Genomic DNA, 27,052 nt, shown 5'->3' with positions numbered 1-27,052 from the left:
AAGGTAGGATTTTTTTTCTCCTCGTACTGTTACAGTATATCATTCTTCTGCTAGACAGACTATTTCACTGGATTTCAGAGGTCAGAGGTCAAAAGCGAATAAATTTGAAATCCTTCCCTCTTACAAAGCAGGTGCGCATGTTGCTCTTTTAGCACTCAGACATGTCACTGAACACTGTGTACATGAGCCTGAATGTTACAGTGGTTATGATGGTTATAAAACAGCAACACAATCTATGATTCACATCCTCTGTGGATATTTTTAGAAACTGCTGTGATGTGAGATAAATCCAAACGTGCTGCTTTTGGCTTTTTTCTCGTGAGTTGAGATGAGATGCCTCTTTAACACAGAACAACATTCACAGTTAATATATTCAACCAAACAGTGACACACTTCAACTTATACTGGCATAAATGTTTGAACTCTGTTCAAATTTTCATGCTATAATGTAAAGGGGGGACGTGAAGCACATGTAAAACAACCCAGGATTTATTTTTCATCATCCTTTTCTCACATGTAACACACAGCAGGAAAGACTTCTGATATCTGACAAAGGATTTTTCCAAAGGTGTACTTTGGTGGCTGTGAGAATGAGGGCATGACATCTGGGATAGCTGAGGACGCCGTGAAAAAGAATGGCGTCGGTTGATGCCGGGCAATCCTTCAAAAGCAAACAGCAAATGCCACTGCAAAGAAGCAGAGGTTTTCCTTAAACTGATCCCTCATTTCAGTCCCAGTCGAAAGCTCAGCAACAGCTTTTTGATCCAACTTCAAGAGATGCAAAGATGAATAAAAAAAACCCACACTGCAAACAATACAGGTAACCAGTACAGATTTGTAAGCTAAAAAAATCTGTTTAATCTGACATCATTAAGTCCTCATAAGCCCGGGCATATTTACTCATTCATAAAGTTCCTGTTTTTTCACTATTGACTGCTTACATGTGTGTTTTTTACAATAGATCTGTAAAAAAAATGTTTATTAATTTTATAATTAGTCTAGGCAAACTTTTTTTTGTCTGTAATTTTACAGACTTATTTCTGACGTTTTAAGCCCGAACAATCATGTTAACAGATTTCTTTCATTATGTAGAGTAACATATTGTTTAAACTGCACTTCTTTTTCTTATATTAAAATATCTCAAGGATTAAATGTGTAGTTAAACTTCTTTACACTGACAGAAAGGGACAGAAGGGTTGAGTAGAGTGACCGTATGAGGTTGACATCCCTGTACTAAAGAAAAACTGACCTTCAGATTACTTTAGTCTCTAAAAATCAAGAACAGATTCATCAAACCAACAGAGGCAAGTGATTAGAGGAAACAATTCACAAAGGCAGAAGCACAATCAATAAGCAACTGCTGACAGCCCTTTTTTCCTGACCCTTAAGATTAGATATATGGGGTCCTAGTAGCCCCTGGAGGCTGCAGAGAGGCAGAGAGGCCAAAATAAGGAAAGTGAGAGGTACAGACCCCAGATGAAACCAGCATTTTACTCGCTGCATACAGAATGGCTCTGGGGTTGAGTGTCAAAGAGATTTTCTCGTCATACGTCTCTTCAGAGATCGATTAATCTGAGGCGAGTTATGCCATCTACATTACAATCAGGCTGGAAGACAGTCCGCTCGCCACAGACAGATGTCTGGGATCAAGCAACTCAAAGACTCAGGATGCAGGTCAGTGCGCTGTCCGTTCACTCATTCTACACAATAAACAGATTTGTCACTTTAAATGCTATAAACAAACGCAGTCACACTTTGTGTGTGCAGTGTGTAAGTCAACATTCCCAGTGTGAATGTAAGCTTTCTCACTCGTAAAGCGGCTCAGCCCCCGTGCCAACTTTTTCCATGCCTCCTTGAGAAAAGCTTGTATCAAAGTCAGTGTGTCTGGTTGCAGCAATCGCGTAAAGGGATCAAACAGCAATCCGTTTCCATGAGCTTATGTATCCCCGCGCCTCTAGCAAACTTGAAATAATACCCTCACAAAGCAATCACACAGTGACCTGCTTCCCCCCAGTCTCACTCAGTGCTTCAGGCAAACGTGAAAGAGGAAGAAATCATAGCAAACAGTCACACAGCTAGGTCTCCGCTGAGCTGGGCTCTCTTAATGCTGAACTAATACTTTAGGCCATTAGTGGAACTATTTAATTAAACTTTCCACCACCTACTTAATTGCTCCCAGCGTCAATATGCCTGCAATAAACTGACAACAGCACGTTGTTTAATCATGCCAGTCTGACAGTTATCTAATTACCATGCCAATATGTAGGTCCACAACCCAGAAATGGTCAGGAACAAGAATGTAATGTTATTATGTCATGTCCAGTGTTGTTTCTTTATATCTGGAGTAAAGTGTTAATATCTTTGTGCTTTTCCTGCAATGACATCAGGAAGCGCTAACATGGCTAAATGGCTGCGTTCAGCTACTACTGAACTACTACTACTATATGTACACTATGCTAAAGATCGTGTGCAAAAAGAATAACCAGAGCAGCCACTGTCTAAAGAATAAAAACTGTTTAGAGAGGTGGTCACAGGGAAGCAGAGCACCATGCAGCAAGGGTCAGCTGGAGTCATACCATGGAGGTAATGGTTATTTTGTACTGACATTATCAGATGTTTTCCTCACAAGCAGGCAAACACATGCTTTGCTGCATGCTGTGCAAATAGTTTTTTACCCATCATTGAGGAGTCGGGGGGTGGGGGGGTCTGGCTGCATAGAAGCCCATGTGCAAATAGATCCATTTCTAATTTGATTTATGAGTACATTAAAAAAAACGTGTTGTCTCAGTTGCCATTTTCAAACCTTATTTGATACAACAAGACAGTTGCTACCCACATAGCAAAATTGGTGTGGCCCGGATCTGGCCCACACACAGTGTACATGGGTATGTACACATGGCCCACATACCACAAAGAAAGAATCCACACATGGACCAGCACAGGACCACCAGTGTGTCTGCAACTGGCTTTGTGCTGGCCCAATGTGTGGATTACCTCTGGCAAACCTGATCTGGACCACCAAAGGGCCGTCATTCTTTGCGGTATGTGGGCCATGTGTAAGTGGTGTGGAGCCACGGGCCAGTTGCAGACACACTGCTGGCCCAGAACAGTTTCAGCTCTGGCCCCAGATGTCAGCCTAATCTGTACCTTAATCAAGCCATGTAATAACAACATGTGCCAGAACATGCAAAACAGTGCAAAAGTAACACGACGAAACTCTGTTCAGACAGTGAATGGACTGATTCTTGTATAGCACTTTTCTACTCTCCCAGATTACTCAAAGTGCTCTATTCAACATGCCACATTCTCCCAATCACACATTTTCTCTATACCGAGTGCTTCCTAACTACATTCACACTCTTGACATGCAGACTGGAGGAGTCAGGGATCAAACCACTAACCTTCCGATCAGTAGGTGACCTGTGCTACCTCCTGAGCTACAGCCACCCGGTGGCAAAGATGAGTAAACCGTCACTAGGTTTTGGATAAAGTGTAAACCATAGGTGTCAAACTCTGGAACGCGGGCCAAATTTGTCCCGCAGCCTAATTACATTTGGCCCGCGAAGCCATACCAAATTATTATTAGAGCTGGCCTACTGGTATTATACAGCTAATATATATATTGTTCAGTATTAAGCTTTGCTCGTTCCATATTCAGTTTTTCAGCAAAACTTGTTTGAGTCCATAAGAAGAGACTCATTCTTAAATCTGGAAGATTTTTTTTTCAATAAATATTAATGTTAGCCCACGACCTTGTTCCAGTTTTGAATTTTGGCCCACTGTGTATTTGAATTTGACACCCCTGGTGTACATGTACAAACCTGTCAAACCTGCATTTGAAACGTTGGCTACCATAGCAGTGTAATATTGCAACATGGCATTTGGGTCTTCTAACTAAAATAGGAAAATAAATAGTGCCATCATTGCCAGACCTGGCCCACATCTGGTTGACATACAACCTGCCATGACACCGGTCAGTCAGAAGTGCCAGCTTGATGCCAGATCCAGGGAGGACCTGTTTTCTATGACCCTGGGTCACATACACCAAACCACAATAGAGCCAGATATGGCATGCCATCACATAGACAGTGCCATCTATGCCAGGCCTGACCCATATCTGGATGACATACGTCTTACAATGTCAGAAATCAGCCAGCAGTGCCGGTTTGACACCAGATCCAGCAGGACCTCCTTGCTATGTGGGTACATCCACATACATTTTCTAAAATTGCCTCTGTGTCAAGTGAGTTTCTTATTCCAAGTTAAACTGAAGCAGCACCTTTAATAGCACGCTAGCAAACAGCATGCATTACTGAGTTTATTAATTGATATTCCTACTGTGACATTTCAGAATATTGCTTTTGTCACAATTTGCCATGTGTTTGATGTTTTTATTTATATATCTACATTTGTTTTACCTTTTATTAGAGTTTATTTAAAACCTAATTGCATTTTTTAAATGTTTAAATTAAAAGAATGTGAACTGCTCTTCACAAACCTCATTAAAAACAGTCTAGTTTGAGTATTTACTCACATTAGAAAAATCATTCTCAGAGACAATTTATAGATACCGTGTTGTAAACTGTATGTTGTCCAAAGATTAAAAATTAATCCAAGCAAACAATTTGCTGGGAATGAGTCATGATTCCTAAATTTGCCCGTGCTTGTTTTTCTAAATCCATTGCTGTTACTGTTACTGTTTCCATTGCTGTGGTGGGAAACAAAGCATTGGTTTTATCCCCAGAGACCATATAATGGATTTTCAATGCATCAATGGGACATAAAACAACTATGCGCTAAAATGTTTCCCAGAACTTCTCTGTTCCCGTCCATTTGTATTATCATGATGGCACCAGCACCACCTCAGTTGCAACAGGTCAGTGAGCCTAATGAGCTGAATCATGTAAACAATAAAATGCAATTATACAACAAGGCAGCTGCTTTCACACAAAAACACAATCATGCACACAAACCTGTTTGTTTGAGCTACAATCTGTTTTTTGGGGATTCCATTTATTCCACTATGAGATGCGCTAATGAACATCCAGACAGCTACTACACTGACCAGCTACAAAAAGTTTTTTCTCTCTTTGTCACTTATCTTGTCATGAATGTTTCAACTTACTCCCTGTTTTGGTTTTGGTTAAATTAGATAAAGACTGATCAACCTATAAGCTAAATATAAAGTTTTAGCCGCAGGCTAGCTAAATTGGCTTTGCCTCAACCTGTTCAGTTCTTTAAAAGCTTTAGAGAGCTGGTTTAGTAGTATAGTTTGGTAAAAGTAATTTAAATCCCTAAATGTGCCCATAGTAATAGCATTTTTTAAAATTAAAACTACTAAAAACACATTGTCTAAATAGGTATAATAGTTCATCAAGCTAATAGTGGTCACGTAATAGTGAAAACATGCTAGCAGAGTAGCTGGAAGCAGGGAAAAGGCAGGCCTTGCTTTGTTCAAAGGGATCACAGCAAAACCTCTAAGCATGACCTTTAAAGGGGGATCATTATTCACCTTGCCAGCTCCAGTTTTTGATACTAGGGCTCTACTACAGTTGCTTTACATGAATAACATTCCCAAATTATCCATATTTATCTTGAACAGCTCCTCAGCTAATCTCCTAGAAAGCAAAACTTTATTCTGTGGGCTAAACAAAAAGGTTAAACAGCTTCTGTGCTCACAAATAGATATGTGAGCCTGATGTGAGAGTCTTCGGGCAATTTCACATAGAAGGCACTGCACACTGAAACCCATGCTGAGATGTGAAGTACAAATGCATGGCCAATAGAAATGCAGAATGACAGGAAGTGGTTGGATACGTCGATCAGGCTACTGGCCTGATATAAGGTAAGTAACACATACACACCCGGCCGTCCACATGATGTAAAAGAAAACATGATCGATCAGAGCAGGACAACTTCTTTCATTGCATCGTGGTCTAGTTCTGATGCTCATGTTCCCGTTGTTTATTCCATTGGAACTGCTGACAGGGGTCAACATGGGGAGCCTGACTGACCCATCACAGTTTTGCTGCTCAGATCTTACACTTGCCCATTTTTCCTGCTTTTAACTCGTCAACTTGGAGGACAAAATGTTCACCTACTATCCCACCCATTAACAAGTGCCATGATGAAGAGATAATCAGTGTTTTTCACTCCAATAGTGGTCATGATTTATGACTGATCAGTGTATATGGAAGGGCCCCTTGGTATCCTGTCTCTGTGACATCCTACAGATCCAAGAGTAGAAAAAAACTGTCTGAAAGCGATTGTTTAGATGAGTCTGAAGCCCGTCCTTCTGACTCGCAGGGATTACTTACAATACATTGACCTCATTATTTAGAGCTTGGTTAATGTGAGCATTCAAGGATTGGATAAGTGTTCTCTTTAATATTCACTAGCCACATTTGTTACATTTTAATCTGTACAAAACCTAACATGTAAAAGTTATAATTTAACCAGGGCTAATTTACAAGTGCATTTCTTGGCTAACAGCAGTGGGGAAGTGCTGCTGTAACTGTAATGAGTCTGTCAGGTTGAGTATCTAACACAGTTTATCAGTTCATAAATAGGAATTAATACATTTTCAAACACGTCCTACAAAGGAAACATACTCCCTGATTTAAATGTGGCCTCTGTCCCTTCAAAGTTGTCTTTTTTGTGCAGTGATGAAACCCCTCAGTGGTCTCTTCAACATTTTGATCTCTGCCTGGAACTCCTGTTCTGAACAATTTAAGGTTTGCATTTGTGATTCTACTAGATCCCTCCCACTGTGCCAACACACCAAAGAAAAGGCACACAGTTCTGCTCATTTTCACCAATTTTCCCTCTCAGATGCTTCAGGATGTTAGAAGTGTTTGACCTTCCGGGGACCAATTTATGATGCAAACATGTTAATGTCACAATAAAATTACAAGCACGCTCTGGGTCACACTCTGAGCCTCATGTGTCTACTTCATGTTTGGAGACTGCAGGCTGCTCTGCAGGAAACTGCTGTTTGGTTTGAAATCCAAAGCTCATCGCTGGTGATGATTCTGGACATTCAAGCATAGCAGGAATGCTGTGAGCACTGTATGACTGCAAGAGCTGACAACCTTAAAGGGAATAACATCTCAATTCATGGGGGCACTCACTCAAGTATTTGATCATGTCTCATAAAACTGAAATGTTAATAAATGTAGAAAATGCTTTGATTTTCTTTCATCAAATAACACACTATGTCAGAAAGTTTTTTAAAAACACTTGACTTGTTTTTCTGTTGCCTGTTTAATCCACTAAACGGTTCATTTCCTCTGCCAACATTTTGTTTTTATTGCTTTCTCTTTATATCGCCCTCTGCTACCATCCAGGTCCAAGTCCTCATCATTAACAGGCCGGATCACCAAACTGTCCGCTGTAAGCAGCCCACTTAATCCTCTGATGGGAGTACTGGCTATCTTCCACAATCATCTCTCCTGTGTGTGTGTGTATGTGTGTGTGTGTATGTGTGTGTGCGTGTGTGCGTGTGTGTATGTGTGTGTGTGAGCCAGGATATTTGTCACACACAACCGACACTACTTAAATCTGAAGGCACTTTGTACTGTATGCTCACACTCTACCTGTGTCCTGCAGGGTAGAGGTGCCTCATTAGCCAAACAGGCATAAAACACTGCATGTCCAAATGGAGGTGTTTTGTGCTGAATGCATACTAAACACCGTTACATAAGGAGCAACGATCAGTGTGACCCATACAACATCCATTTTTTTAGGCATATAAATGTCATCTATACATCTGGTCAATGCATCCCACTGAAAGCCCGCATCCTCTTAAATCAGACTTAGTCGTTTTAGGATAAAAGTACCTCATCAACAAATCCCAGCTCAGAAGAGTTTTACTTTCAAACGTACATAACACCACAGTACAGTACCTTACATTGTTTTTTGCAACTGTTTTTGAACCCGTCTCTGTTTGTCTCGACCAAAAATATTGTGGTGTGCAGTTAAATTTGTGCTAAAATGATGCTGTGTACTAAAATCCTGTACAGTCCTAAAGTACTAAATTTAAGATGGCAGGACAACATGGTGGCTTCCACAAAACGGCACCTGCTCCTGTGTATTTTTAATTAATTTATTCTACATTTATGAGAACATATCTATTTGTATATCTATGAGCACAATATGTTTTATATTAAATAACCTTTAAATATAAAGCACCTTAGGCTGGCTGTTGTTGTGAAGAAGTGATTTATAAGTAAAATTGAATTAAACTTAATCTCGGTTATCCTACTTTGATTAACCATAAAAGTGTCTTGAATTTTGTTATTTCTTAACCCACTGTCACATATCTCCATCACAATATGACTGTGAGTAGAACAAAGGATACGCATGGATTATCCACAAGTCTGTGCAATCACACAGCTGATTAACGATGCGCCAGGTTACCGCTGACTGTTGTCAGATGATGCTCTCACAAATGACAGCTTCTGCACCCAAAATCCAACCATCACAAGCAACAAATATGCAGTAATTTAAGACTAGGGGCCATGCTGCTTTCACTAAATAACCATGGAATGACTAGAAAATATTGGCATAAGAGAAAAATGGTAGAAAATTTACATAAAAAGCAGAGACAGCAGGGAAAACAGGCTGAACAGGTGCAAAATGTTGTCGCTCGCCCTGTCAAAAATCAGCTTCCGTTTTCATCATGTGGAGACTCGCTGGCAGGACTGTCTCCTCTTCTGGGCTCTGACCCGCAGCTTGAACTTTAGAATAAAATTATCTGGAAAGTGGGTGACTTGATTGTTTATGCAGCACGAGTGGAAGGAAAGACTTGTAAATAAACGAATGAGAAAAAGTAAAGTACTTTTCCTCCTGCAGACAAAACTGATGCTAATTACAATTATGAGGCAAAATCAATTTGCAGTTTTTATGTCTTTTAGAAGGAAACGGTCAGGCATTCAAATTCATCCATTTATATCTAACTATCTCCTATGCCAGCTGATTTAATTCATGAATAATTTCACCCTCAGAAAGTCCATTTGTCCTTGTCCCTCACTCTTTCTGCACAGCTGTACAACCTGCAGCCTCCCTGTGAGTCCTGATTGGAGGTGGCATTTTACTGGCACAATGAGAGCTGCCACTGCACTACGTGTCTCTGCTGGATCCAGCAAGACAGGCCCAGACGCTGCATGTCAGCTGTAATCCTCATTATGCTAATGAGCTTAGGAGCTATCATCACAGGTCAGATGGGAAAAGTAGCCCTAGCAGAGAGAGCGAGAGAGGAGATAATGGGAGTGGTGGAAGGTGCTGAACAAGTTGGAGTGTGTCAGATAAACAACCTCTTTAACAGAGCAGACGGCAGCGGGAGGATGCTACTCGGGAAAGGAAGCGAGAATGGAAGATGCGGACGCAGAGGGACGTCTGCTTGTACCTGGAAGCATACAATCAGCTGTCTAGACACAAAGAAGAAAGTTGAAATAAAAACGGCCAAACTCGGAGCCCTCCTGTAACCGACGACACATCCAGATGTTGGTCAGCGCAGCAGATGGGACCCGCTGGTCTAGAGCAGACGCATCTGGATGGCTTTCCCCTGCAACCTCTAGCACAAATCCCTGAATATGTCTAAAAATATCACGCAGCACATTCAAAGCTTTGCACTCCATCTAACAAGTACGACACAACCACTTTCCACAATTCACTGATATCATCTGCCGCCCAAACTTGCAAAAAAGCAGCTCGTGACGGCCACTTAACAACTGACCATACATCAGAGTGCATGGATTCTTTTTGGACATGGCGTCCAAACAGATTTCTGATTGTTGCCTTTGCTTGATCCTCGCCCACCATCTTATCGCTCTAACCGCATCATCAGAATGTGGAGTGTTTGAGAGCGCCCGAGCCCAGTCGCGTGCCCACTGATGGCTCCGCAACGCCCAGCGACGAGAAGGTCTCGTACCAGCGGAGCCCATGTGCGCAGAGGTGAAGCGCTGCACTGCGCCAGCCTCCCACATCTGCACTTCCTTCGCGGTGCCAAAGGCAACAAAGTCCACACGTCCACCCGTGTGGCATTTGATCACATGAACTAAACGTCTAAAAGGGTGGAAAGTTTTGTTGGCAACAGTCCTTACCTCCTCCTTGTGTGAGTCACCGGTGAGTCGGAGCTCACCGTGGCAGCTCCGCGTAAACGTTTGGACACCCGCAGAGGACAGCGGCGGAAGCGCCGTGCACCTGTTCAGTGAGAGAATCCAGCAAGACCAGCAGTTACCTCCGTCCTCCTCACACACACTGATTCAACATTTCTCCCGACTCCTGCCTGCTCCGCCTGTCCCTCGCCTCCGGTCTCCTCCCCTCACTCACTCACTCACTCAACAGCGCGCATTTACGCAGTCTCAAAAAGACCTCCCCCCCGTTGCCAGCTGTGCCTCTTCATCATCCTGAAGTGAAAACACCCAACTCATCGCCACTTTATTTTATTTATTTATTTTTAAACTCGGTGCCTGCGTCGCTGTTTCTCGGCTGAGCCGCCGCGCAGAGCCAGCACCAGGTAACTCCAGACTCACCTGAAAGAAGGGATGGCGCGTCTGTAGGTGAAGCTGCTCCACAAGCTGCTCTGCTGCCCCCGCGTGGACTGAGGGAACTCTCGACATCCGCTTAAAATACGCAAAATACGTCAGAGTGGAAACGAGACTTCGCCAAACGACGCAGTTTGATTGAAACTGCAGACTGATTTGGGTGTGTTTTAGAGGAGTCAACAAAATAGATTAAGTTGTAACAGACAAAATAAGATTGCAATGGAAACCTTTAGAATCAGACCCACTGAGGTGAAAGAATCCTAATGAAAATGTCTTTATTTACTATTTATTAAATCTATGATTTATTAAGTGGTGGTTAAGGTGAAAAAAAATATTGCAGAGTTGAGTTAAATAAACAATCAAATGTGACAGATTTTCTAGAGCAGAACAACATATTTTCTATTTTGTGCGTGTGAAGATTTTCTTCTTCACATGATTTCTTAAAAAAAATATTGCAGAGTGATTGGAAACAAAAAAAATTTACCTTTTAAAAAAAATTAACCGGGGGGCTCTTCAACTGGCAGGGAGGTTGTTCCATCTTTGCAGGAGTCCACTCTGCAGGTGGGGGAGAGACATAGGAGAGGTGGAGAATAAACTTAACCTGGGTGTCTGTGTCTTGTGTAGTCTGGGAGATGATTGAATGTTGGGGTGGGTACAGTTTCCTCTGCGGTGGGGTAGGGTGGGCTGCCCCGGGTCCTGTGGGGCTTGGCGGTTCTGCTGCCGTAGGCCCCGGTCTGGATGGGCCTGGGCTCCCTTGCCCTGGTGGATACCAGAGGACGGGGGTGCCTACTGGGGTCAGCGGGGGAGCTGGCCCCATCCCCGGCTGCCTCCCTCTTCCCGCTCCACCACACCCACCCACACAGGTATCTGGCACAGGCACTCTCATAACACACACACATATATATAGGGCCTTGAGGGTGGGCACGTTAACGGCGTCCAGTAGACGGTCTGTGTATTCAAACCTACCTCTGGCGCCGGTGCCCACCTCTCAATTTTAAATCCATGTAGACATTGAGGGTTCTCGGGAGGGGCCGTGCTAACACCTGCTGCTCTCTGGCAGCAGCACCATGCTCTCCCTTGTTTTAAATGCACTTTAGAGCAACACGCAGCAACACTACACTTGAGCGGGAGGAGGGAGGTATGGGGTCTTAACACACCCCCGTTCTCTGCTAGCCATCGGGGCGGGGGGGCTGGGAAGAGATGCTGGCTGTCCGATTGGCCTCCCTGCTGCTGCGGAGCCTGGGGCGGTCTGCTTGCCTCCACCCCGGAGGGAAGGGTAACATCTCCTGGGTCTAGGTGCCGTTTCCCCCTCTGGGGGCGAGGATACCTGGACCCGGGGTATAGAGTATGTTTGAGGAGTGTGATTGTGTGTACATGTCCATTTACGTTTATTCCTACGTTGGGTGAGTGCTGAGTGTTTGTATATGTGTGCATGAGGGTGGGAATGCATGTCTGTGTCTGTGTGTGCCTGTTTGTCTGTGTCTATATGTCAGGTCGGGTCTTAGACTCCAACTCTCTGGGAACTCCCAGGCCCTCCAAAGTGTGGAGGCCTATCTCCCCTCACCACACTCCCTGCCGGTGACTGATGTCCTCAGGGGTCGGTGCATTGGTGGTTCTTGGTGTCCGGGGCTGGGCGCTCAGGTATGTACCAGCTCACTCCTGGCGCCTGTTGCTCGGTCAGGCCTCTTCCGGGGCGCGGAGGGCCCTCGGGCCTCCGGCCTCTGTGCCTGCGGCTCAGTTCACTCTGGCACAGCTGGCTGCTGGCGGAGCCGGCGGGCACGCCGGTGCAGCCCCCTCTAGCTTCTGCCCGGTGCCTCCTGGGTGACCCCTCGTCTGGGGATCCTCAGCCCTTCCCAAGAAGGTGGCACGGATGCCCCTCCGGTGGTCCTCCTTGGGCTCTTGCACTCTGGGGCCTCTGGATGTCTGGGGCCTGGATCTCCTCCATGCCTGCTTCATGCCCTGGGGGACAGGGCTATGGCTCTCTACATCCTCTTGCAGACCATTACATGGGGAAACCATTTGAATACAAGCGCGCCGATCCACACAGGTGTGCACACAGGTGTTCACTGTTCGTAGACTTAAATCACACCTTTCTTGGCTGCTACTTCAAAGCACATTGTGCGCTGTCTGTCCTGCGTGCTGCACAACAACATTCAATATTTAGTATTTACTGCTGTTTACACTTAGCTATATTAATGCGATGGTGTTGTTTAGTATGTTGCTTTGTTTGTTTTTTTTGCTTGTTTTCTATTCTTTTTCTCTCAACAGGTGATCCCGGAGATATTTTTTCCCCCCCTTTCTCACTGCCCCTCTCCCCTTCTGTTTTTCTTTTCCTTCCTCTTTCTTTCTCCCTTTCCTATCCATCACTCATGTCTGTCCCATCTGTAACAACTGAAAATAAAATAAAATTAATAATCAAAACAAAGGTTGACCAAATGGACCAATACGGCAATGCCATGATGATCCATTTGGCAAAATAAATCCATTGGGTATCCTTGTTGGTCTTCAGACAACAATTCTGATGGCTAAAGAACCAAATGGGACAGGCAAAAAAAAACAAAAAAAACAAACAAACTGATTTTTAACCTTTATATGATTTGAAAGTTTCATGAATGTTTTGCACAGAGGCGTATAGGTCCAAAACAGTTCATTATGTATAGACTTCACATTGGGGAAGACGTTTACAAAACCTATGGATGGATTTTGTTTTTATTTCTGGTCTTATTCACTGATGTCCCTCTACCCTCTGCAACAGAAGGAATAAATCAATCATCGGCAGCATATTTATCATGTATCAGAATCAGTCCTGACCTGGCTCGTCACAAGTCGAAGTGTCTGACCTCTGACAAAACAAAGCAGCTAATTACTGAAATGTTTGAGCAGAAGCATCTTACTAAATCCTCACTTCTAACACCTCAGTTAAAGCCAGCTTTACAATTTAATCAGATCCCAACCCATAGAGACAGGAAGCATTTTATCTCTCACACACAGACCTTATCATTCCGTATTCTGACTTCACCATTTTCCACATGAAATAAGCTCTGGTATCTGCAGGAGTGTTTGGGCTTATGGAGAAGATAAGAATATTTCGCTTTTACAGTAAAGTGTCTGCAATGGTCACAACTAACAGAGTCATATAGTACAGCTCCATACTGACATCAACACTGTACCTTGTGTCATTGATCCTTACTGGGTCTCCTTTCTCTATCTCTCTCACAGACACACAGAGTTACTAATCATAATAATCATATGAGTTTTATCTGTTTATGTAAATACAGCACATGTCGGAGAGGTTACCTTTATGGATTTGGTTATATATATATATATCAGTACATTGAAAGCTGCAGTGCCATGTGAATGCATTTGTTTGTATTACACCAAAGGTTGTCTTATTTTGCTGTGCAAAAAAACCCAAAAAAACAAAAAACACTTGCTAACACGTGAAAATTAAAAGCATTAGCATTTTATTGAACATCAATGGGAACATCTCCTTTAACAATAGTCAAACCTTGGGAATTTCACCTCAGTACTCAGTTGTTGACAGCTGTGTTGGCTTTGTTTTTACTAGATTTAATGTTGAAGTTTTGCTGCCGCCATCAAAAAGTACAAACCTATGAATCGATGCAATATTTGACTGCATTTGTCAGAGGTTTTCACACATCCAGTGACCTAATGGTTCAACTTACACAAGTTATTGAAAGGTTCAGTGTTGTGATTAAAGTACAAATCAGTTTGCTTTGTATGAATAAATAAATTACTGAGGTTTAAGCATGGTCTTTAAGCATGTGTTAACTGCCACTTTGAAATAAAATGTAAAAATGCCCCAGTGTTCAGTGGAAACATGAATTCAGTATCCACAGAAACCAACATGGCAGCTGAAATGACCTGATGTGTGCTGAGCTATGAGATCATTTTAGCTTCCTCAAAGTAAAAAAACAAAACAAAAGTAAAATTCCTGTTCTTCTGAACTGGTTTAACACTAAATAATGCATTTATTTAGCTGTTTTTCTTCAATTATTGCAAACATGTGCACTACATTTGGATGGAATCCCATCTTCAATAAATAAAATACCTTTAATTTACATAATTTTAAATAAAAACTTTTTAAATAATGTTAAAACTTGATAACTGGAGTTTTTTTTTTAGTAGTAGTTGCTGTCTGAGTGATTTTCCAGTGAGTATACAGGCTGTGATTTAGACCCTGACTGATACAAGTCAGCTGATATTATTGGCTGATAGCAGCATATTAAATGCTCTATTCAATATGTGCCAACCAAAACCTGGTTTTTAACATTACAAGGCAGAAAATGCATTTTCTTTTTTCTTCTTCTTTTTTTAAAAAAAAAAAAAAAAAAAAAAAAACTTCCTAAAAATCAGCATCAGCCCCAAAGAGTTCATCAGTCTGGTCTTCTGTGACGTTATCACAGCTACTAAAGCTTTCTCTCCAAACTTTTCTTATTAGTGTATTCATCAGCAAGGAAAACATTGGTGAAAATATGCTATAAAAAAGAAAAACAAAAAAACACCACTCTATCTACATCTGGGTCCTTTATATTACTGCTCATTTGGCTGTCATTAAAAACTGACCTGAGAAAAACAAAGTCATTAAAGCCTCCCTGGAAGCTTAGCAATAAACATATTCTAAAAACCCTCAAAGCAAAAATTACCATAACTTTCTCCCAAATTCAACGTATTAGACAATTCTCTCAAGCATGTCTTTAAATAAAATAAAAATAACTCAGTGCAAACAAATTAAATGCAAACATCTCTGCAGCTCAGATGTTACTCTCTACCATCTAACTGCTTTATTGAGCGCTCCACAGACACCGGATCCGATCAGGAGCACGATATGTACTCTTCTACATCTATTATGGTGACTTTTGACAGCAAGACAGTAATATTAAACCAGGTTACAGCACAAGGTTTGAGCCAACTGTCACAAAGAGTTACTTTATGACTGCAGTGCATTCAGAAGTAACATATACTCAGTAATCAGATGCTTCAGTCACCTGAAAATATTCAAGTATTACCGCTGGGTTCTGAGTGGATGTAAACAACGGCCCGAGAAAGAAAAAGGAGCTGAAGCAAAACCCACAACTAACATAAGAGCTGAAGAGCTTTTCTCCATATCTGACACCAATTATTCTGTCTGCCTCCAAATTCTAAGAGTTTGGCCAATTATACCGTGGAGTGATTAGTCACAGAGCTGTCGGTGTAATTAGAGAGTCCAGCCCGGCCAATTCAGTGCTCAACTGGGTCAAAAACGTGGGTCCCAGTTCACTTTAGGACAGCAGACAGTGCAATCTCACTGAAGTGCTCCTTGTTTACTAGAGGTGGGAATCACCATACAACTCACGATACGATATTATCACAATACTTAACGCACGATACGATATTATTGCAATTTTTTAAAAATATTTTGCGATATTCAGATTCTGTACATAAAGGTAAACTTTATCAATATTCATTTTATCTAATATCAAAGTCTCACACTCAGTCTTTCTCTCATTTCAGTTTTATTGTTGACAAACTGAACGGTTTGTATTACAGTCTAGTCCAACTTAACTGAATGCAATCATCTGGTACAATTATAGCTATTCTGAACTATGCAGTTTATGAAAACTATGCAGCCCATTCAGCAACTGAAGAATTTGAAAGTAAATTAAAACAAAATATAATTTTACATTAAATAAAAAAAGTTTTAAACTTAATTAAAATAAAACATGTCTTAAATTAAAATAAGTAAACTGTCATGTTTAAGTTAAACACATCCGGACAGTGAAGGAGTGTCAGGATTCTTGCTCAGAAAAAGGAGCTGATCAACATGCTCTGAAGTCAGAGCATGTTCCAGTCCACAAAAAAATTGTTTGTAACAAAATATCGATTTCTGCTGTCCCTGTATCGATACATTATTAGCAAACAAAATATCACGATACTACACAGTATCGATTTTTTCCCCCACCCCTATTGTTTACACAGTTATCCTTTTTTTATCAAGGATGTGGTATTTAAACCGTTTAATGAATTGCAGTCCTGTTTACATAGCTGCCGCTTTTTTCTATGTCCACCTGTCCGTGTAACTTTTTCTTCATGTAACTGCTTAATATTTGTGTTTGGATGAACTTTAGACTTTGAGCAAGTCTTCTGCTTTGGTGTGCACTAGTCCCGCCTGCCTGTTAATCCTGTCTGCACTGCAGGTTGTCTCACAGACAAACTGATGTACTGTACAGGAAGTATGCAAAGTTTGAAGTGTGTTCTAGGTTGCCCCCTGCTGGACATTCTTCTCATAGTTTTCCAGACAGATGTGGACACGCTGAGTGAAGTAGCTGGGGTCAGAAATGGCCTGGAGGAGGTTGGTTTGGATCAAGGTGATATCATACAGCTCCGAGGTGCAGGCTATACGAGTGTCTGAGCCACCCGGGTCCAAAAACACCTGCAACGCACGCACGCACGCACGCACGCACGCACGCACAAAAAGGAAACCAGAGTAAGGTTAGAAGTCATGTTTAGTTTCTGGAGCTCTGAAGCAGCTACAGCCTACATCTCTGCATCTACCAGTCTACCAGCCTGTACGCAGTTATGACACACAGTCTGGGGATTATATATAATAGAGCCTCAAAATACATGGCAAATGCACACGTGTGAAACATACTGCAACATGCTGGTGTACGGCAGTGAACACCTAGTGAGCCATGCCGAAAACAAAATGCCATCTCTAAATTACAGAAGCGTTGCATTCACAAAAGCAACCCAATTCCAAGACCCTGTCTCCTCCTACAATACTAAATCTATTATCATGAACTAATTTGGTGTACTTTATTTTTCTAAACTCACCAGATACAGGCTGAACTGTGTGAGTAAAGCAGTGCTATTACCTTCGGGTTAACTATAGTATCCTCATCATTCTGTCGTATGTTGTCATCTATAAAGATGTGCTGTACGTGCTTGTCAAAGGGGTCGACCCACATTGGTTTCCCCCCACGGATGGAGAAGGAATTAGCAGCCCACCTGGACAGAAAACAATGAATATAGAGAAAGGTTTGGAAAAGCTCAGAATAAAACCCCAAAATCCACAGCCAGGTTTTCTTAGAGAAGCTTTCTGCATACCAGTCAAAGTGGTCCTGAAATCCTCCCAGACCCTGCACGGAGCTGAAGTACTCGTACAGGCCTCTCTCTCCATCGCGAGAGGACACCCGCTCCTCGGCTCGATTCAGGACGATTCCCTTCTTGCTGCAGCGGATCTTGCCTGGAGTCACAGCCACGCTCAGCTGAGCCAAGAGCAAGAAGAAGAGTCAGAGATAAAGAAACGAGACGGAGAGCTCTTCTTTAAAAGAACTGTTGTAAGCAAAAACTAAAATAAAAATAAACCAATTATGTGATATTATTCTGTTATTAAAATAAGGCCTCTGGTAGACTTGACCTAAATTAATTGTGTAATCAGCTTAAATTCTTGCAGATGTGAAATTTTTAAAAAAACAACTCTGCCATCCTGTACTGTGGATACTTAAAAATGTCCTCAGCTCTACGGTGATTCCTTTATTGTCTTGCTGACAAACCATTTTTCTTCACCTACTTCATATCTTAGCTAAAAGTTGTCCTCTGTTGCCAGCGTGAGCAGAGAGGTTGGGGACAACAGGCACACAAACAGGCGTGTCTGTTTAAATATCTTTGTGAGGCCGTTAATCAACAATTTCATCCAAAGTTTAGAAATGAAATCTTTACTCTAACCTAAATATACGTCTAACCTCAACCATAAAACCAAATTCAAACAAGGCTAGAATTTCAGGATACATAGAAACACACACGTTTTTACATTTCATTCATTTTTAATATTATCAATAATTTATTTTATATTTATCTTTCTTTAATATTTATTGTTTTTATTCCATTTTCCTTTTGTTTTACCAATATAAATGTAAAATGGACTTTTCTCCATTAACAACTTACTTTCCTGTAAAAACGTGACTTTTACCCCTTTATTCTAGTGTACCTACCTTTAAGTACTGGCAGGTCAATATAATTAAACAGATCTATTTGATCTGAAATTACAGTGTAACTACAGGGGAATTTTAACAACTAACACTAACAAATACTAAAGGTTATTTCCTTTATATTTGTATTTGATTTTAGTTCATTTTCATTGTTTTCCAAAGATCTAGGGTATTTTGTCATTACAGTTAATAACAAACATATCTATATTTAGTTTTTTAGTTTACTATAATAACCTCAGTTGGCCTTATATCTAAATACCTTTAAGCATCTCTGTGTGCTAAATGCTATTCAGCATATTCCAGTATGTTAACAGTGAAACATGGCAAAAAATAAATAAAACGTACACATCGCCACTGCCACTTTTTATATGTGCATTTAACTCAAAGCATCACTGAGCTGAGGTACAGCTGAACACAGCTGTTCGTGCCTCTGACAACCTGTTATGTCACTAAAGACACGACATCATCATTGTCTCTTTTGTGTTCAAGCACAGATGGATGGATGACCTACGAGTAGTCGGTTTAACATTAACACTGGTTCTGAGCACCATTCTGCACACAGCTACTGCAGTGTTTCTTTACTGTTTGTCCCCCATCACTCTGCATGCTTTGCCTCACAGGGTCTGCTTTCCCCTGCTGAATCAAACATTGGGGATTTTCAGTGTACTCTACTTAAAACTACTGGCTTAAAAAGCTTAAACCATCATGTGGTGCATTTGCAACATACAGTCAAATCCAATGTGAAATTAAAGAGATGTAATAATAACTGGCTGTGCTGGTCTGATTTTACAATCAGGTACACAGATGCCACCAAACACAGTGATGTGGACATTAGGATGGAGTTGGCCTGAACTGTAAACTAACCAAGGTTTAATAACCTCATTTAATTAAACGCCTTTCCCCCTGTACACACATCCCCGCAACTTGACATCAAATACAGCAGAGCAGCTGCCCCCAAGTAGCAGGAAGACAACTCAAGTTCACAAAGTGAGCAATCACATTAGTTCCTGTGATTGATCTCCCCCCTGCTCCGTCTGTCTCGACACACAGATTAATAGCATCTGACAGGAGACTGCTTGAATAAGATTTCCACTGAGCTCTTCTTCACAGAGATAACTGTGGCTGACAGGCTAAGTTTGAGGGCATCTCGTCCATCCTCCTCCACACATATCTATCCAGCCATCCTTTCCAATCTCTGCTTTTCTCTCTCTGAATCAATCGGTTTCACTCTACTGCACTAACATGTACAAAACCCTCCAGGTGACGAGTCAAGTGCATGCATGTTTGAGTCTGGGGAAGGTTTCATGTGTAAGAGCACCGAAGATTGTGCTCTGCACAAGATCTAGTGCACAACACCAATTTATCAAGCATAGTCTAAAATACGCCACCCAAAAAAAGCTGAACAAATTACGATACTTGCAGCACAGCTACAATGAATTCTATTGGTCAAAAAATAAATTAATAAAAAATAAATAAAAAGAGCAACAAAGCAAGACATTAATAATAAGGCTTCTAATTACCGTGTCCTATTTACTGTTTTTTAACAAGTGTTTGAAGTTGCCTTCTTCTATTCTTTAATGATGTGAGGCTTAAAGTGTAACTAAAATAAGTTCATCAGCTCGATGTGCATGCAACATTAATAGCTTAAGGTTATAAGATTACATAAAAGACCTGGTTGGAGGTGACTTGGAGGTGTAGCTCCAGCTGGCTGTAGCTCAGAGGCAGAGCAGGTCATTTACTTACATTACATAAGTGGAAGATTGGTGGCTCCAAATATCTTTGGGCAAGATGCTGACCCCACTACTTACTCTCTGATGCAGTGTGTGAATGTTAGATAGAAAGCACAAAAACCTGCTTGTATGAATGCATGAGTGAGGCAAAAAGTGCTTTGAATGCTCAGAGTAGAAAGGCACTATATAAGCACAATTTAAAACTTACTCATGTATCACTTCCAGGTAGTGATGACAGCAACAGTTATAAGCTGAGAAGGAAGTGAGACCAGTGGTGTGTATGTATCATTGTTCCAGTGGAACCATTTTGAGTACGAGTTCTCATGGACTAACGCAGTGAAGGCAAGAACGTGAAATGCAGCTTTAAAAGATGTGGGCTATGACGTCAGAATATACACTGCTGGAGCTTCTATATACTCATTCTGCCTTGAATAAATCAACATTGTAGGAACATATCATTTGGGACGCCATTACTCCTCTGACTGACCTCTGGCTTTGTCTCTTTTCTTCACGGTTTTGTTTTTCTGGTGAAGAGGACTTGTTCTTTAATGATAAATCGTAGGTAAGAACCTTCATATTTTGAGTCTGAAGGTGCAGGCAGGAATTTAAATGTGTCTCCATGAACGCCTACAACTGTCTTTCTCCTCTTCTTTTGGCAAACTATGTACGTGGCTGATCTCCAGCCACATATATAAAACACCATTAGTCAGATGGGAGATCTCCTTCCCAGCCCTCTGGACTCGAATATGGTGGAGCAACATTGTGGCAACCAGAAACTGCAAACCCGCTCCAGTATATTTTTAATGGATTTAAGTTTATGAGAATGCATGAATGAAACATGAAATTACATGTGTACAATTACGAGTACAGTAGTTTTTCTATTGAATAACCTCAAAAAATTACTGACTGTACCTTTAATGCTGGTAGCATTAGTTTCTGCACCAATTAAAAACTCTACTCAAAGTGCAACTTTTACAGTTGCTGCTGTCCTTGATTTATCTGAACAGGTTTTCATTACAGGTAAACCAAATCCTGGAAATATTACCTCATATGAAAGGCACCCTAATTCTAAATGACTTATTTCAGTCCATTTACTGTCTTGCGACTATAAACCTCTACATGTTGCTTGAAAAAGTGTCTTCTAGAACAATGACGGACAGTTTGTTTTTTTAAAACCAGTTTCACCCCTGCTCTTCCATTCATGCCATTTCTAACTAATCACATACGTTGTTATTATATAGTGCAGTCTCATCAAGTATTACAGCTGAATGTATGCCTGTGTTAGTTACCTTTAGCTGAGGCAGATCAGGGAACAGCGGGTGTGCCCCGTCGAGTGCTCGGGATACGGCTTTTAGCACGCGAGGTAGGTCGGTTCCAAACGTACGGAAGAGGATGGCAAACTCACGACCTTCCTGTGATAGATCTCTGAGCAGCTGGAAGAAGGACGGGAGGATCCAGTGGTACAGGCGTCCGTCTTCTCCTTTTACAGACAGATCTCTGTCTGCCTACAACAGACACAGGGCCACAAAGCAGTTAACACTAATTGCATCAATCTGTCAAGCCGGTTTGCAACAAGCGCAAACCGGCTGGTGTGTTAGCCCATCTGAAAGACATTACAGACCACCAGCTGGACCCTCTGCAGTTTGCCTACCGGGCAAACAGGTCGGTGGATGATGCAGTGAACATGGGGCTGCATTACATCCTGCAACACCTCGACCGCCCAGGGTCCTGTTTGTGGACTTTAGTTCGGCTTTTAACACCATTGTGCCTGAACTTCTCTCCTCCAAACTCTCCCAGCTCAGCGTGGCACCAGATACCTGTCAGTGGATCATCAACTTCCTGACAGACAGAAAGCAACAAGTGAGGCTGGGGGAGATCACCTCTGAAACTCGGTCCCTCAGTATTGGTGCCCCTCAAGGATGTGTCCTCTCACCACTACTGTTCTCCCTCTACACTAACGACTGCACCTCCAAGAACTCGGCTGTTAAACTCCTAAAGTTTGCAGATGACACCACTGTCATTGGCCTCATTCAGGATGGTGATGAGTCTGCATACCGGCAGGAAGTTGAGCGGCTGGTACTCTGGTGCAGTCAGCACAATCTGGAGCTGACTTCAGGAGACATCCCTCAACTCTGCTCCCCCTCACCATATCAGACAGCCCTGTGTCAGCTGTGAAGATCTTCAAGTTCCTGGGTACAACCATCTCCCAGGACCTGAAGTGGGAGACCAACATCAACTCCATCCTTAAAAAGACCCAGCAGAGGATGTTCTTCCTGAGACAACTGGGGAAGTACAGTCTTCCACAGGAGCTGCTGATCCAGTTCTACACTGCGGTCATTGAGTCTGTCCTGTGCTCCTCCATCACAGTTTGGTATGGTGCAGCCACTAAACAGGACAGGAGCAGACTGCAGCGGACTGTACGGGCAGCAGAAAGGATCATCGGCGCCCCCCTGCCCTCCATCCAGGATCTGTACCTCTCAAGTAGTGATGTGACGTCCTGTATCGAGGCTTCGAAGCTTGTGTCGAGTAATGGAGGGGGCGTTTCCGCGATGCGCGTATCGAGGCTTGCTTCATTTATGGGAGGAGCTGAAAATGATGACGTCCGAAGCCTCGCTGCCCGGCTGTACCACGTGACTGGTTCATGAAGTGGTTCGAACTTTGCCGCGAGATATGACAGAGATACAAACCCCTAAGACTTCATTCAAAAATGTAGGTGTTTGATGGAGAGTTGCGGTTAGTGAGAGTTTGGAGAGAGTTTGGAGGTTTAGGAGAGTGAGGAGAGAAAGTCAGGAGAGAATGGAGCCAGCTAAGAAGAGGAGGATGTCCTCCCCTGTGTGGGAACATTTTGATTTTATTCTTCCCAACAAGGTATGTAAATTTCTACAGAAGATGTATTTTCATAATACTGATGGTGCAATACAATTTATGTTAAGCTGTCTGTACTTTTGTACAAGGTGAAGTGTTTGCTATGTGCCAGGGAGCTGGGATATAACAACAACACCTCATCCATGTTAGGCACTACAGAGCTTTGCATGAGAATAGGGGGAACACCGACTGTGGAGCAAGACCAGGTGAGCCATCAAATGCCATGATAATATAGCATGCTGTAATGTTACTAAATGATATAACAATATTATACAATGCAATAAGTTACGTGTGTGATATTTATATTTGTGCTTTGTTTTTATTGTCTTTCCTCAGGAGAACAATCTCAAATAGATGAAGACCTGGTTAGCATGGTGATTGAGGACTCCCAGCCATTTAAAAGATTTGTTAAATCATTAAATCCTAGCTATGTTCGCCCCACTCCCCAGAGGTCATAAAAGGAGTGGAAATGTAGTTTTTACAGAATAAAATGTGGGCAGGACTGAGGCTCAAAGCCTCAGTGTGTAGCTGTCCATACCTGAACGTTACAAAAGCACAACCACTGTCCACACCCCAACCTCACCTCACAGTAAATGATCATTTCCATTTTAAGCATTTCCAAATGATTATTTTCCATACTGCCAGTATAAATATACACAGTATACTGCCATCACTACAATATAGATGTTTTACACACTCCTTTTGTTGTTGACATTTACAGGCTGTGTGCAAAAGGCCACACTCTTCAAATTCATGCCAACTAATATTTTTACGTCCAGTAGATGTCCTACTAGAGCAAATGAAGCTTCAAGAAGCTTTGCGCTGGGGTGAACCAATTGGATGAAAAGCTTCAGTGCTTCATGAAGCTTCATCTGCCCATCACTACTCTCAAGAACCAGGAAACGGGCAGGGAAAATCATCACAGACACCTCACACCCTGGACACAGACTTTTTGATCTGCTGCCCTCTGGCAGACGGTACAGAAGCCTGCAGACCAGGACCACCCGACATAGGAACAGTTTCTTTCCCCTCGCCATCTCCCTTCTAAACAGTTGACCTGTCACACTGCTCCCACTGCCAGACTGCAACTGCACCTTATGTACATTCTGTAGTATTCATTCCACCTCACTTCATTTCTGTATTTTATGTATATAAGTTTAGATTAGTTATTTATAGTTGGTTTACACAGCTTTGTGTATGCATGTGTAATGTGTATATATAGACACGTGTGTGAGTGTGTGTGATTTACATTGCTGTGCTTGAGAGCCTCCATCTACCGGAACCAAATTCCTTGTATGTGTCTGCACATATACTTGGCCAATAAACACGATTCTGATTCTGATGCGCAACAGATGATTTAATCGTGGAAACCAGCACTTGGCCGCTAACCCAGATGTAGACATGCATACAACATCCTGACTCCCAATCACAGGTGTGAATAGAAAATTCACACCAGTTATATAAGTAAGGTAAGGTAAAGACCCCGCAATAATACAGAGAAAAAATACTGTGGTAACTGGCAACTGTGTTAAGGAAAAACTCCATTTTAACAGGAAGAAACTTTCAGCAGAACCAGGGTCAGAAACATTGTGTGAAAATTAACGGAGAAAATGAATGAATCATGAGTAAATATTAAATTGGTTATAGCAGCATGATAAGGCACAGCTTAAATTTAAAATGAAAAACTGAAAAGTGCTGCACTTGTTTCCTCCCAGATGCCGCTGCACTAACAAAACTGCATCGCATATACGCAGATTCCAGGTGAAAAGGGTTTCTGAACAGGGTCGCTGAAAAATCAGAATCTGACAAGAAGGAATAATCAGAGGGTAACGGTTTTGTCTCAGTGCCCCGCAGCGACTCTGTCTATCAAGACACCAACCTTTATCCCATCAGGCCAGCAGAGCAGGTCCAGGTGCTCATCCAGAGCCTTACGGAAGCGACGGCCAGCACCAGAGGTGAAACCAGGAATCCGTCCAAACTGGGAGTAGTAGCTTACAGCCTCGCTGCAGGGTGGGAGCAGAGAGGGTGAGTCACTCAACCACTCCCAGGTTCCTGTATAGAAACAATGACAACACAATAAACAACTGGACAAAGGAGGGTCTATTTCCAAGATTTTAACATGCACATTAAAATAAACTTCCCCTTTACTTTTTTGAAAAAATCACTGCTTTTGTTTTTGAACTCTGTGTAAGTTAAACTGAAATAATAATTTTCATTCATTAATAAATGTAACATGTCAACCCCTTAGCCTTGGTGGAACTTACATTCTGCCAAACATTAAAGAAAATAAGAATTTAATTTGCGTTAAATAAAAGGTAACCTGTCCCTTTGGATGGTATTCAACTTTTCCAATGATGCGTTTAATTTCAATCAAGCCCAAGTATTTGTAAAGCGCGTAAACGTATTGTTCCGGGGGTCTAACAGAGAAAGTAAAAAGTAAACGGTTCCCCCGTGTCACCTGACTGACACACGCGCGCGCCCGTGCACATACATTCCTAGCATTCCCGCGTGTTGCTGGAAAGCACCATCCGTGTTTACCGTGTTTGTTCTTCTTCCCCCAAGTGACAGTGGTCAGAAAGTAGTCCAGAGCAGCCAAAGTCCCCTGACACGTCACGGCGTCCGACACCAGTATGGTGTTGTTTAGGTCAACATGTAGCACCAGCCTTTTCCTCGTCGGCTCGTGATGTGCGGTCCAGAGCCCCTGAGGGACTGTCAGCGCAGGGTCACGTGCCCCCCACACAGAAGCGTGGACTTCTTCGCTTTCTGTGCCGTCATGTTCTTCAGCTTGACGCCAGCTGCTCTCACCGACATCCGACATGACAGCGTCGTTAGTGGACTGAGACTATCACAGACAGAAATTCCTACCTGACCGGCTTCAGGATTGACTCATGGTTATTTACCGGTTCTCCCTTGCCCACTTTCTTCTTCTTCAGCCGCTCTGTGGCTGAATGCAACCAAACCACGCGAAACAGCGCCACCTTGCGTTTGTTGTGTCACGCACACGTGTTTATTCATGTGCATATAGAAGTTATAGCTAATGATATTATAAAACAGGTTGGGCATCTAAAGTTCTCACAGTCAAAATGTGTCATCAACACGCTGGTTGCTCTGTTCTGATTAGTTCCCAGTGACAGCAAGTAGGCACCAGCAGAAATAAGGCTGAATGTGATGATGCTAAATGAATGAATTTCAGCCTTAAGTGTATTATGTCCACCTGCACTTTCACTAGTCTGACTTGGCATTCTTTTGAAGGTGTCCTTCTGTGTTTAGGTCGTACAGATGTTTTATCGATGAGGAATGAAAACTGCATTTTTTTTAAAGTATTTTCCAAGTGCTGTTAAACAGAGCAAGAATTTTTTTTGTAATTCAGCTTTTCCAAACATCTTAGATTTATTTTGGATGCTCACATTATTCTGTTGTGCACACAGAAACTGCACCAAAAACAAAAGCTACTAGGGTCAAAACTATCAGCCCCCTGTTGCTAATAGTCGACTGTAATTCATTTTTGCTGAATAACAGACTGCAGTTGTTTCCCTGAGCAATCCTAGCCCATTCTTCTTTGGAAACTCTCTCAGATGTAATGGTTTCCTGGCATAGACCTTGGTCTTCAGTTAACCTCATTTCATTTTCAATGGCAGACAAGTCAGTCACTTTGGTCTTCTGGAGTTAGTTCTTCACCACCTCCAGAAGAGCAAAAGAGCAACATGCGTTTTGGATCGTTAATTTGAATATCTCTCTGCTCTCTCCCTTCTTTCACCAAACATACGTCGTCTCTGTGATTAAAAAAACTCTAGTTTTGTCTAATCTGACCAAAGAATGCACTCCCAGTATGCAGAATCTTTCTCCAGGTTGTCATCCACATACTGTATACTGACTTAAAGGTCTCTTCTGCAGTGGAGGTTTTTTTTTTTTTTTTTTT

The 27,052-nt window shown here is 42.1% G+C and overlaps 2 protein-coding genes across 5 annotated transcripts in view; both read right to left on the bottom strand.

Annotated features, from left to right (window-relative positions):
* The window catches only part of klhdc8b (kelch domain containing 8B), a 232,759-nt gene extending 222,368 nt beyond the window's left edge, over positions 1-10,391 (bottom strand). For 2 of the 3 annotated variants that reach the window (XM_085145129.1, XM_085145131.1), the window contains exon 1: positions 10,104-10,391. The gene's annotated coding sequence lies outside the window, so the exon portion shown is untranslated. The remainder of the gene's footprint in view (positions 1-10,103) is intronic. The other variant, XM_085145128.1, reaches the window with a different exon arrangement.
* A 4,512-nt stretch (positions 10,392-14,903) lies between these two features.
* On the bottom strand, positions 14,904-26,958 carry LOC146494900 (uncharacterized). 2 transcript variants are annotated; one of them, XR_014871436.1, is made up of 7 exons: positions 25,672-26,958; positions 25,013-25,185; positions 21,558-21,773; positions 17,655-17,815; positions 17,423-17,555; positions 16,523-16,980; positions 14,904-15,874 (listed from the first exon to the last, which is right to left on the bottom strand). XR_014871436.1 is itself a non-coding variant. In XM_085145141.1 (6 exons), exons 1-6 carry the CDS (start codon positions 25,949-25,951, stop codon positions 16,804-16,806), a joined length of 1,140 nt encoding a protein of 379 aa, XP_085001267.1. In that variant the 5' UTR covers positions 25,952-26,958; the 3' UTR covers positions 14,904-16,803. The 2 variants fall into 2 exon arrangements, 1 of the variants encoding a protein (XP_085001267.1); XM_085145141.1 differs by having other exon boundaries at positions 14,904-16,980.
* Positions 26,959-27,052: the final 94 nt, after the last annotated feature.

This window comes from Neolamprologus multifasciatus, chromosome 20, assembly GCF_963576455.1.
Source record: "Neolamprologus multifasciatus chromosome 20, fNeoMul1.2, whole genome shotgun sequence".
NCBI lineage: Eukaryota > Metazoa > Chordata > Actinopteri > Cichliformes > Cichlidae > Neolamprologus > Neolamprologus multifasciatus.
This window is presented reverse-complemented; position numbering and strand designations above follow the sequence as displayed.

Bases quoted from the DNA above. Each gene is read 5' to 3' on its own strand.
- LOC146494900 (XM_085145141.1), bottom strand. From the start codon at position 25,951: ATGTCGGATGTCGGTGAGAGCAGCTGGCGTCAAGCTGAAGAACATGAC. The intron at 17,816-21,557 runs GTAACTAACACA...CTCTTGGCTCAG, and splicing joins CTGATCTGCCTCAGCTAAAG to CTGAGCGTGGCTGTGACTCC. The intron at 16,981-17,422 runs GTAATAGCACTG...CGTGCGTTGCAG, and splicing joins ATACTATAGTTAACCCGAAG to GTGTTTTTGGACCCGGGTGG.